This window comes from Mesitornis unicolor, unplaced genomic scaffold (assembly GCF_000695765.1).
Source record: "Mesitornis unicolor isolate BGI_N332 unplaced genomic scaffold, ASM69576v1 scaffold13207, whole genome shotgun sequence".
Lineage (NCBI taxonomy): Eukaryota > Metazoa > Chordata > Aves > Mesitornithiformes > Mesitornithidae > Mesitornis > Mesitornis unicolor.
Window position 1 is genome coordinate 14,821 of NW_010198638.1, and position 12,497 is coordinate 27,317.

At 42.6% G+C, this 12,497-nt stretch overlaps 1 protein-coding gene across 1 annotated transcript; it reads right to left on the reverse strand.

The window, feature by feature from the left end:
• Positions 1-442: 442 nt before the first annotated feature.
• On the reverse strand, positions 443-12,106 carry LOC104544358 (thyrotropin receptor-like). The gene is made up of 4 exons (XM_010189208.1): positions 12,006-12,106; positions 10,888-10,965; positions 3,966-4,154; positions 443-1,853 (listed from the first exon to the last, which is right to left on the reverse strand). The coding sequence occupies exons 1-4, from the start codon at positions 12,104-12,106 to the stop codon at positions 443-445; spliced, it is 1,779 nt and encodes a 592-aa protein (XP_010187510.1).
• Positions 12,107-12,497: the final 391 nt, after the last annotated feature.

Sequence of the window (12,497 nt, forward strand, 5' to 3'; positions counted from 1 at the left end):
TGGAAGTTTTAGAGATCTGCCATTAGAAGAACAACAGAACCTTTTGACACGTAGGTAGTTGGTGTTTGAGAACTTCAACGTTTAGTATTTTTTCAAAATCTCTTTTTACTTCTAAAACTGTAGGTCCCTCTTTAGTCATACCAGTACCCCCAAGTATTAGGCTTAATCTCCTGCTTCCTTAAATTTTTCAGATGAGGGTATATTACTAAATCTCCTGTTCACATAAAGTGTTCACTTCCACTTCCAGCACTATCATCAGAACAGTATCTTTTGACCTGATAAGAGTGTGAGACAAGAAGTTCAAGTGAGTGACTTGTCTAAAACCACTCTGAAGGTACTTCAGACTTCACGAAGGATAGACTAAGGGAAAAGGATGTGGAGAACAGGTTATCTTCTCTCTGATTTTACTGTGTGCAGGTTGTGGCTGTGATGCTTTGAGCCGTTATAGCTCAGTTTGCTTGCATTCTTCCATGAGGATTTGGTTCTGCGTTGTCATGGCAGGAAGGTGATCGTTGGCCGGCTCTTGAATGCTCGTCAGGATCTGCCCTATCCCTCGGCTGAGTCTCTGCCCATAGGAGCCGCTGCTGTTTTTGGCTGAGATTGTCTGACCTCTGTAGACTTGAGCCTGACGCTCGCATATGCCAAACTTGCTTAGCAGGATGAACACATCTCTTCGGAAAGCTTTGGTGAAAATGGCGTAAAGAAAGGGGTTGGCGCAAGAATTGAGCGGGTAGAAGAGTACCAGCAAAATCTTGGAGTTCGTGACAGTGATCAGTGGTTTGTTCACAATGGCAGACAGAGCATGGAAAGAGATGGGAGCCATGCACAGGAAGTCAGTGAAAATCAACACCGCCATCCGCTTGGCGATTTTGGTGTCTTTGTCCCCTGACTTGTACTGAGGGTTCCGCACGGTGACGTAGATTTTTACGTAGCAGGCGCAAATGATGACAAAAGCGACGATGTTACACATTAAAACAAAGACAACGTAGGCTTCAGCCACCGGCGTCTCGGTGTCCATGGGCAAGCAGATGCTGACTTTGCTGTAGCTGCTGACGCCAACCAGTGGCAAAAGGGCGAGAAGAAAGCACGAGACCCACCCTCCCAGCATGATACCCAGAGCGTGCCGCAGGCGGATCTTGCGGTCCGGCCGCATGGCAAAAGTGATGGCGTACCAGCGCTCCAGGGTGATCACCGTCAGCGTGTAGACAGAAAGTTCGCTAGCAAAGACGGTGAAAAAGCCGGCCGTGTTGCAGCCAGGCCCAGTCTGCCACTCTATAGCGTGGTTATAGTACTCCGACCTGGTGTGGAGATCCACCGAAGCGATCAGGAGGAGGTACAACCCCATGCAAAAATCGGCAAAGGCCAAGTTACACATCAGAAAGCGTGGCACGGTCAGTTTGTAATGGCTGGTGAGAAGGATGAAAAGGACAAAGATGTTCCCTAGGATGGCCAGCAGGTTGACAAACCACACCACAATCCTCAGGAATTGATAGCCCATTATATCCTCGCAGGGGTTAAACTCGTCAGGCTCTGGAGTGCATATCACGTCCTCACTGCCTCCGCAGGCAGGGTAGTCGTAATGGCTGTCAAAGGCCTGGACGTCTTCCACTTGAGGGTTCTTCAGCTCTTGGCCAAACCCGAGATTTCCTTCTCCGTGCTCTTCCAAAAAAATGTAATAGTGGGAATTTTCATGGAAATCAGTGGACTTGGTGTTTTTGTCATAGGCGGTATCAGCGTGGTCCGTGTATTCTTCTTCATAATCCTTGTAAAACAGAGCTCTGAGAGCTTCGACCGATCTTCTCTTACGGAAGCTGTGGCTGCCCGTCTGGTTACACGTCAGGTACTCCAGGATCCTGAAAGAGGAGAGAGGGGGAAATCACCGCTGGCATTTACAGTCTGACGAGCACAGTGGGTGAACCAAGGGGACACTTCAACAGCAAATCACAGGGAATGAAAACATAGCTATAAAAATGTGATTGGATTCATTTCTGTTCACATACAGTGAACAAAACCACGAGTGGTTCCAGGAGTCAAACATCCCAGTAGATTTAATTATCATTTAATAGATTCAATTATTTTTTTAAAACTATTTTTAAACTAAATTTTTCCCCTGTTGCTATCAGACATCCCCAGTATAGTCATTTGACTTGTTTGGCATCCGTAATCCGTATTCCTTCTTGGGATCACAAGACTTTTATCTACTGTTCATCATTTCCTGGGTAATACAGTATTGCTTTCCTCATCTTCTATCCCAGAACTTCCGTGATTTTCATTTGCAGTCTGTGTATTTCCTCTATGTTCTTTACAGATACCTAGCAGTGCAAAGGTTGGGAATCCTGTACCTCATGGTGTGACGTGATCATTGTTCATATTTTATATTCATATTTACTACCGGGGGGGGAAAAATTGCAAATTGATCACCATAATCCACTGTCACGTAACCTTTAGCATTTCTCATTTCCAGATGTGTAGAACTAGAGATCACTCTCAGTTTGGGAATGCATGCTGTTCAGTCTATGAAATGTTCATCTTTACTAGTAGTTTCAAGCTGAACATGAGGAAAAGCTTTGTGAGTGTGAGGGTTATGGAGCATGGCCCAGGCTCCCCAGAGAGGTTGTGGAGTCTCCTTGTCTGCAGACACCCAAAGCCCTGGCCGTGTTCCTGTGTGACTGCTCTGGTGATCCTGCTGTGGCAGGGGTTGCACTGGGGGAGCTTTCCAGATCCCTTCCAACTCCTGACATGCTGGGTTTCTGTAATAGACAAGCAAATGCTTTCTTTCTTTCAGTCATTAGATTGTGCTGGCTTCTTTCTGCACGTTTTCCTTGTCCAGGGTTTGAATGTGTCTGCTTCTCGGTTTTCTTTGTCCTCATTTTCCCTGTCCATTGTCATTGTGAATGTTATTGCTATATGAGTTTATTCTTGAAGCATTCGTATACTTATTATAGCATCTTTTTAATATACTGTGCATTTCAGTGACACATACTGCAATACTGGGGCTGTCTTCCTAAAATCAAAGGCTGGCCTGAATCAGAATTCTCTAAACCTTATTAAAATGTTGAGAAATTTACCATGAATAGCACTCTACATTAAATTCTGTTGCTAATCATAGCAAGTTGTCCCTCTCACTCCCAACCCCCAAGAGACAAATGGCCACATTGCACCAGGGTATCTATAAACATAGGGGTTTTTCTTTCCAAAAGCTATCAGCACCTGTGCTGATGGGAGGCCAGAAATGCTGCCTAAATGGAATTTGGAATAATGTCCACAAGGATGTAACAGAATCAGAGAATCATTTAGGTTGGAAAAGCCACTTAAGATCACCGAGTCCAACCATTACCTGCCAGGTCCCTGAGCACCACATCTACACATCTTTTCAGTACCTCCAGGTTGTTTATATTAAATACTTGACCACTTCCCTGGGCAGCCCGTTCCAATGCTTGATAACCCTTTTGCTGCAGAAATCTTTCCTAATATCCAATCTCAGCCTCTCCTGGTGCAAGCTGAGGCAATTTCCTCTCATCCTATCACTTGTTACTTGAGAGAACAGACCGACCTCCACCTTGCTACAACCTCCTTTCAGGTGGTTGTAGAGAGCAAGAACATCTCCCCTGAGCCTCCTTTTCTTGAGGCTAAACAACCCCAGTTCCCTCAGCCATTTATTCTGAGCTTTTCAGTTAGAAAATACGAGACAGGAGGTTGTAACCCTTCCAAAACTTCATTTTCCAGTCCTTTTTCCTTTAACTCTGCACTCAACAAAAGGAGGAGCTCTTACAAAATCCTACAAATGGCTAGCAAAAATTCTTTCTTCTATCAGCTTGAAATTGTAATCTCCGTTTTAAAGAACGTCCTCTATACCTAGGAAAAAAACGGACACCAAAGTACCAGTAGGTGTAATTTTATATTAATACTAAACCATTTTCTTCGCTTACAGACTTTAAAATCAAATGTAAGTGAGTGAAACTCACCCGCTGGTTTTTTTCCAGCTCTTGAAAGCACAGCAGTGACTTGGATACGAGAGATCAGCTCGCATTAGCTGAAGAAATACCTTTACAGCTGGCAATTTCTTCAAGGTCCATGTATTTTTAGCCATTAGTTCTTTCAGACTTTCCAGTCCTTTGGCTGGAAGATAAGCAACGGCTGTTCTGGAGACATCCCTGTGTAAAGGAAGGCAAAGAGAAAATGTCAGAATATCAAGTGCCTGGATCAGATTTTTGTTCAGATTCTCACAATAATTTAGAATTCTACAGCAAAAATCAAATCCATAGGAGGTAGGGACTTTGTGTCACTTTGCTAGGCTCTGAAACCATTCAAATTCAAGTAGGATATGCATTTCTCCTGGGATTTTTTCCTGTGTTTTAAAGCTTTTGTCTTTAATGTCTTACAGTGCAGAACATGGATGATAAACAAGTATCAGTAGTTTTAAAATTATGCCTTTTAAAGCTAAGCAGATACTAATGCATATCACAGAATCATGAAGGTTGGAAGAGACCTCTAAGATCATTGAGTCCAACATCAACCCAACCTCAGCATGGCCACCAAACCATGTCCTGAAGTGCCACATCCACACGTGTCTTGAACCCCTCCAGGGATGGGGACTCCACCACCTCCCTGGGCAGCCCCTTCCAGTGCTTGACCACTCTTTCAGTAAAGAAATTTTTCCTAATATCCAATCTGAACCTCCTCTGGCACAACTTGAAGCCATTTGCTCTTGTCCTGTCACTGGTTATATGGAAGAAGAGACCAACACCCACCTCACTACACCCTCCTTTCAGGTACTTGTAGAAAGCAATAAGGCCTCCCCTCAGTCTCCTCATCTCTAAACTAAACAATCCCAACTCCCTCAGCCACTCCTCATAATTCTTGTTCTCCAGACCCTTTAGGATCCCGTTTAGGATTATGTTTGCTGCTTTCTGTTTCTTTGGCACTGAGTCCGAGTCAGCAGGTACGTTGCAGTTTGTGAGGGAGATGGATTTCCTTTTCCTGCCTCATGAATGTCATCTGGTCCTGCTGCTGTTTTCCACTCATTTTTGTGCTTTGTCTCGAAACAGAAGATTGAAAAGATTTTAATAATTGCTGATCTTCAGAGTAATGTGAATCCAAGCAGTTGGGTTTGTCAGAGTATGGTGTCTGTGTCTGTGTTCATATAGAAAACACATTTTCCTAAGTGATTTCTTTGTTCTGTATCATCAGTCTTGACGTTGTGCAGAAATATGGGAACTGACCGCAATTATGTCAGCCCTATAATGTCTAATAGTATGGATACCTAAGATGTTATTTAAACACAGCAATGTTTAAAGAGTTGCTACTGCTGCTAAGCTATAGCTGTCTCACTTAGAGAAACACATGAGACTGTGCACAAGGTCTGATAGGCTCGTCAAGAGGATCTGTCTGTCCTCTGATGTCTGCACTAGGCTTTTACTTAAGAACCCTAACAAAAGGTATGGTCAGTGAAGATACAGGTTAATGTGATATACCTGAGGGATGTGCTTTTGTAAAAATAAGTCCCACCTTACAAACCTCTCTGAATATTGTGATTAAGATCTGCTCAGAGTCTCCTGGGACTTCCACAAGCCCTTCAGTAGAAACCAACCAAAGGTTGACGTGGAAACCAGGCAGCTGCACTCCTTGTGGGAGGCACCAGATGTTTGGGTAGACTACTGGTAGGGGAAATGTATGGTAGGCTGCTGGCAAAATTCACTTCTAGCCCAAATGCAGACCAGATTTTAGCACTTAAGTAGCTGTGGCCTAGAGCTCGCTCAGGTACTGGCTGCAGTAGCACTGAGCTCTACACCAAGGAGCATAAAAGTAACCAAAGTGCACTCAACCAATTGTAAAATTGTGACTTCTTAGCTGGTTTGGTTTTTCCTTACATGCTTTCTTATAAATCTCATGTGACATTTCTAGGCTGTTGCTTACCTTACGTGAAATTTCCACATTGGATTTCTTACATGCTTTCTTATAAATCTCACGTGACATTTCTAGGCTGTCGCTTACCTTACGTGAAATTTCCACATTGGATTTAATGTTGCAGACATTGGAGAGCTTCAGTTGAACGTATGGGAATAAAACAGCTTGTGATTGAAGAGATGTTGTTTTCTGAACCAACTGCATATATGATACAAGTGTTTAACAGGTATTTAGCTGCTCTGCTTTGATTTTTATTTTCTAAGTTATTATTTTTTTAGTATAGTTCTTTGTTGTTATTATAGCCAGAAGTTCAGAACTAGATATAAGAGAGAACAGCTTTTATCAATACCCTTTTTCACAGAATCCCAGAACGTTAGGGATTGGAAGGGACCTCCAAAGCTCATCCAGTCCAACCCCCCTGCCGGAGCAGGAACACCCAGATGAGGTTACACAGGAAGGCGTCCAGGCGGGTTTTGAATGTCTGCAGAGAAGGAGACTCCACAACCTCTCTGGGCAGCCTGGGCCAGGGCTCTGTCACCCTCACTGAGAAGAAGTTTCTTCTCCAATTGAAGTGGAACCTCCTGTGTTCCAGCTTGTGCCCATTACCCCTTGTCCTATCATTGTTTGTCACCGAGAAGAGCCTGGCTCCATCCTCGTGACACTCACCCTTTAAATATTTATAAACATGAATGAGGTCTCCCCTCAGTCTCCTCTTCTGCAAACTAAAGAGCCCCAGCTCCCTCAGCCACTCCTCATAAGGGAGATGCTCCACTCCCTTGATCATCTTTGTAGCTTTTCACATCTGGAAATACGCAATTGTAGTATGAAGTCAAGTAATGTTGAGAATTTAGAAGACATTGTGAAAATTATATTGATAGCATAGTAGTACTAGGGATTTTTACATAATCATACACAGATTTCTGAGTACTGCAATACTACAGTAGTTAAAAAAGCATAAAATATATCCTAGATGGGGTTAAACTACAGATATGCTCTCTGTCTACTGAAAGGTTCTTTAAATCTACAAATCTGCATTGCTTGATGAGCAGGATGTGGAGTGTTCCTGTTGCGCAAAGACTCTTGAGCCCAGTGGCAGGAAAAGAACAGAACCTCCTAAGGCAGGACCCTTTCCTAGATTGGGAAATGATGCCTTAAAGAGCACTTCTGCTTGCTAAAGAGAATTAATTACTCACATGTAGCTTATGCAGCAGTTAGTAATATTTTGAATTTGGGCTGTATGTTTTGTAAAAGCTAATTGAACAGTAAGGCTGATTATATTTTTGTTGTACTCTGCTGAACTTGTGCTCTAGGCAGAAGCTCTTGTTGATGCATTTAGTAAATCAGGTCTGCCGAGCTGCTGAATCCCGGCCAAGATTTCCATTTCAGGTGAAGAGCAGCGTGCTGTCATTACACTGTTAAAATAGCTTTCTAAAGAGAGCAGTCTGTGTCTGTGTCCACGTATATCTGAATATACAGCAGTGACGAAGGAATTTGAATTATTGGCATCTGTTCTCTATTCTGTGATCACAGTCGTCCTCACTTCCTCTGCTATTGTAAACTGCAGATTTTTGAAAACAATTTACCTAGCCTTTCAATGCTTACTGAAATATACTATTTAACTGGTGGGTCTGAGAGCGTAGCCAAACTCACACAACATACGTCTAGCCAGGCATTGTTCTTTGTAGTTAAATCTTTCCCATTGGTTTTCTTTGAAGCCAGAATGGAAGGAAATCATCCCATGGATCCAGGGTCCGTATTTCAACCTTTATGTTGCTGGTGCTGCTGAAATAGCGATTGGAAAAACCCAGTAAATGGGTTTAATGGGATAAATTCTTATCTCACTATCACAGAATATTAGGAGTTGGAAGGGACCTCGAAAGATCATCCAGTCCAACCCCCCAACTATGAGTTCTGCCAACCTCATAGGGAGCCAAGACAGAGACTTTTGGGGACCTTATAGGTTCTGCCAACCTCGTAGGGAGCCAAGACAGAGACTTTTGGGGACCTCCATAGATCTTTGGGTTTGTTTTTTTTTACATATTGCTTCCACTGTAGGCAATGCCATTCATTGCCTGAGAAAAAGAAATATTTCTCTTCTGGCAATCATTTTCCATAGAGTTACTTTACAAGAAGAAGGAGTCTTGTAAGTGGAACTTTGATCCAATGTCCACAAATTCCCATGCCAGATGCCTGAATTAAAAATGACTCCACAAATTATTTATTAAGGTAGGCCAAGTCGTTTACACTCCTCGAGGGGCATACGGAAGGGCTGGATCGGGCAGACTTCGCAGGCTGTTGTGCAAGTTAACAAATCTCTGGTGTCTCTCATTATAATTAACTCATTATTATCAGTCTTGATGGTATAGTAGGGAGTGTAATAAAGCACATTTCTGTCTCCTGTGGTTGATATCACTGGCCATTGACGTGACACAATAACAAACAGTAGGGTTCCACTCGATTTTCATCAATTCTGACTTCACCCTTCTTAAGGCAGTGCATAGGTGGGAGTTTTAGAAACTGTTTTGTTCTTGTTAAAATGATCAACTAAGAGATCTGTTCAGGTGGAAGGATTCTGCTCTAAATTGTTGGAAGATACCTTGCTTTATGATGAACTTTTCCTGTGTCACACATGCAGAAAAATTCCTGGTTATCCATGGGTAACAGAAATCCCTGAAACTGCTTTTAAAATAGAATTAAAAGTTAATAACACGTTGCACCCTTCTATATTGGTTCTGGCTGGCATAAATTTCTTCATCGTAGCTTGTACGGGGCTGCTTTGGATCTGTGAGGATCTGTTTTGGATCCCTGTTGATAACACAGGGATATTTTGGACATTGCTGAGCAGGCTGGGGGTGCACGAGGAGTTGGGAGGGGACACAGCAGGGACAGCTGACCCCCAATGACCAGGGGGATGTCCTTGACCATATGATGCCATGCTCAGCAATAAAACTGGGGCTGGAGGTGGAGGTTGGATGGGGCTGCCATGGCTCAGGGTCTGGCTGGGCATCATCAGTTGGTGGTGAGCAATTGGTTTTGTGGCCTCACTTGTTTTTCTTGGCTTGGTTTTTTTTCTCCTTCTCTGCTTTTTCTTTTTCCTCTCCTTTTTAAGTTATTAAACTGTCCTTATCTCAACCTATGAATTTCAGTACTTTCACCCTTCCAATTCTCTCTCCCATCCCACTGCAGATGGTGAGCGAGTGGGGTGTGGGGCTGAGCTGTTGGCCAGGCTTGAACCATGACTCCTTCCTCAGATCTTTAGCTTAGTACCAGCAAATCAAAGGATTATGGTGTGAAATGCTCTTACTTTCTTAATCACTGTTGATTTACTGTTGCTTACATGCCATTTTATACCTTCAGCCTTTGAAAAGCAATACTTCTCTCTCTGTAATGTCACTTATAGTACAATCTCTAATTATAAATACAATGACTGTTAGCCATGGAGGTTTAGCATCGCAGTGGGAGATGGATAAGTAGCTGTTTAGACTGCAAATGTAAAACATGTCCTAGGACTGAGGATCAGTGGCAGCTGGGCAAGCACAATAATTACAGAAGATCAGAAAACTTTCAGGTTATTTGAGAAATGTAGCTTGAAAATGCAGAGAAGGAAGTTCTTTGCAGTTACATACCCATGCCCTAGGGAGTCATCTCTAGCCCCAAAACCAGGAGGTGCTGTGTAGCTCGCTCACCTCAGAGCTGTTCCTTGCAGAGTGGGCTTACCTGGCAATGTTGTTACAGCTTATGATTACCCCACAACCTTTGCAGCATGTCAGTACTTTTTCACTTGTGCAGCATTGCACCACCACTGGTGCTTTGAACAGCCACAGTAACTCCATGAGTAAAACTCTGTGCTGCTGTAAGATCTCCCTTAGACTTAAGGCCCTGAATGTTTTGTCTTTTGCCATCCCTAGAAAGGAGCTTTTCAACACATCCTGCCACCTGTAGCCCCAGAGGAAGACGTGTGGTGAGCCATACAGGACCCCAGACGTAAAGAAGAGTACATCTTGCTCGGATAGCTGAAGCAGAAGAGAGGCTACCATCCACACACAGGCCTTGCAATGCGTCTGACTTGAGATGCAGGAGACAGAGAGAACCAGAGCTTTGATGATGATCTTGCCATCAAGGGTCAGTTGCAGCTTTGCACAGCAGGATGTGACCAATGCAACTTTTAATGTAGACTGCTGTGTAGCTGGTAGCCAGCATGATTTTCTGGAGTTGGCAAGATTCTGGGGAAAAAAGAACATCTTCTGCACCTTTTCCTTATTAGAGCTGGCTCCTAGGATTCCTCCTGTGAACAGTACACCGTTATTCTAATGTAACTGTGCTGTTTTCCAGAAAAGCAGAAAGTAAAACTGATTCTTGCATGGAGTGAGGACTTTGATTTTGTCGTGGATAAGGGAATCCCACTTTCAGCACTTCAGTTCTCCCCGCGGTCACTCCTGTGCACTGCGTGCTGTGCTAGATGATTTGAGTCAGGGAATATGATTCTTCTGAAAGTTCCTAAACTTCATCAGTTTTTTGGTGTCATTCTGTATCGTGATTCTTAATTTTAGTGGAGAGTTCTTTAGAGGACTATAAAATTAGACTGGAAGCTAAGATACATGAGAAAGAAGAGGAGACAGCACCAGTAGTAACTTTATTCTGTCTAAAATTATTTGTTGCATCTCTCTCTCAATTTCCTTTATGCGAGTGCTGCTACAGTCCTTGGTTTGTATCACAGCTGTACTGCAGTTGTGCAGTCATAAGACACAGTGTAGTGGAGACTCTTTCAGAAGAAACATTAGTAGGAGCAGTATTTTTAAGGTGAGATGCAAGCATTTCTGAATTCAGTTCCCTAAAGCCCAGCTGTTGTTGCTGGTATTCATTTTGCAAACATGCCACTCGCATCCCTGCTGCTCTGCTGCTGATAATGGTTGGAAAGAAAGTGCACCCTAAAATAGTATTGTTTTAAAAGCTTTTCCTACTTCATTTTCTCCTACTCACAGTAGAGTTGGTCCACTGTGCACTCCCAGAAATGCATCGTCATTGATAACTTCCAGGTATTTGTTCTTGTGCAGATAGCTGAGAAACAAAGAAAACCCAGTTACTTGGAAATAGTTCACCACAGGTTCAAGAAGATCTGCAGTTTACTTCCCTAAACAGATTCACAGAAGCAGTGTGTGTAGGGCCATCCTATCCCACAACGTATTGAGGTATAAGGAGTTACTTTGTTTTCTGTGTGCCCGAGGAACAAGATACAGGTTTGCTGTTTCAAAAACAAAATTCTCCCTCAATTAATAAATTAACAAAATGAATCGTCTTTGCTCCCCATTCTCTGGCACACACACAAACACACATGCATACACACTGTATCTTCAGGTAAACGTGTGTGAGGACGAGGTGAAATTGCTTTCCTTTCATCAGAATGAGGTATGGGGGGTTATATGACACTTCGAGGAACACATCATGATCAAACATGAAAATAAGTCCCTCCTTGTTCAGTAATAAAAGTTTTAAATGCTGTAACATCTCCATAGCCAAGTGGCTTCCATACACAGGTCAGCAGTTAAGAGTGAAGATTTGTTCTAAGAGCAAGAGAGGGAGTGAGAATGATGATAAATCTGAAGGAAAAAATAATATAAAACTTCCGTAAAATATAAATAAATTCTAAAGTCTTGGGAAAACAGTGAACAGTTTCCTGAGTAGCCAACACTTCCCTGAAATCTGGAATGCTGCGTATTTCTCCTGTCATTACATGATTGATGTGACCAAGATTTAATTCCCAGCACACTGGGAACTGAAATATAAGAAAGTGTAGATTCAGGAAGTAACTTACAGAGTGGAGTTAAAGGTGTACGATTAAGGACAGGCAATGCAAGGCTACTGAACACACACAAGATGAACATAACCCAAGTGGAACAGTCCATGTTAAATTCAGCTCTGTGGTTTCAGAGTACATTTAAAAGTGACTGATCTAGAATGAATCTTGATTTTTTTTAATATTTTTTTTAAGTAGGATTCCCATTTACCATGGTCTGTGACTGTAGTTTGAGAAACTCATAAATACGTGGATGATTATTGCAGGTAATTCAGTTGATTCCATATTGCTTTAGAGAGCCTACGTATTCTTGTCTGAGACTTCTGTTCTCAGTGGCCTAAAAGACTTAATGAAGTTTTTGTGAAGAGTCTTGGGAGAAATAATGGGCTTCAGTAGTTCTACCATTGTGGATGTACAAAGAGAAATCATCACTTAAAAACACCTGCAGAAATATGGATCTGGGGCCACCCTGTGTGTATCAATTGGGTAAACTTTACATAGATTTAGATAAAAAAGCAGCTTGGAAACAACTGTCCAGCTGAGAAGTACTTCACAGAATACAACAGGCAAGTTCATTTCCTTGACAAGGTTGTTCCTCATGCCAGTGGCACTCTCCTGGCTAACCAGGAGGGAGGGGGACTGCAGTTATAAACAGCTAAACACATAGGAATATGCTGAATTAGCTGACCAATGAAAAGAGACTGCAGATTAGGTTGCGATATATACGTACATACATCCATATTTATGTATACTATAATAATATACATGTATATTTATGGATCCTACTGTGATAATT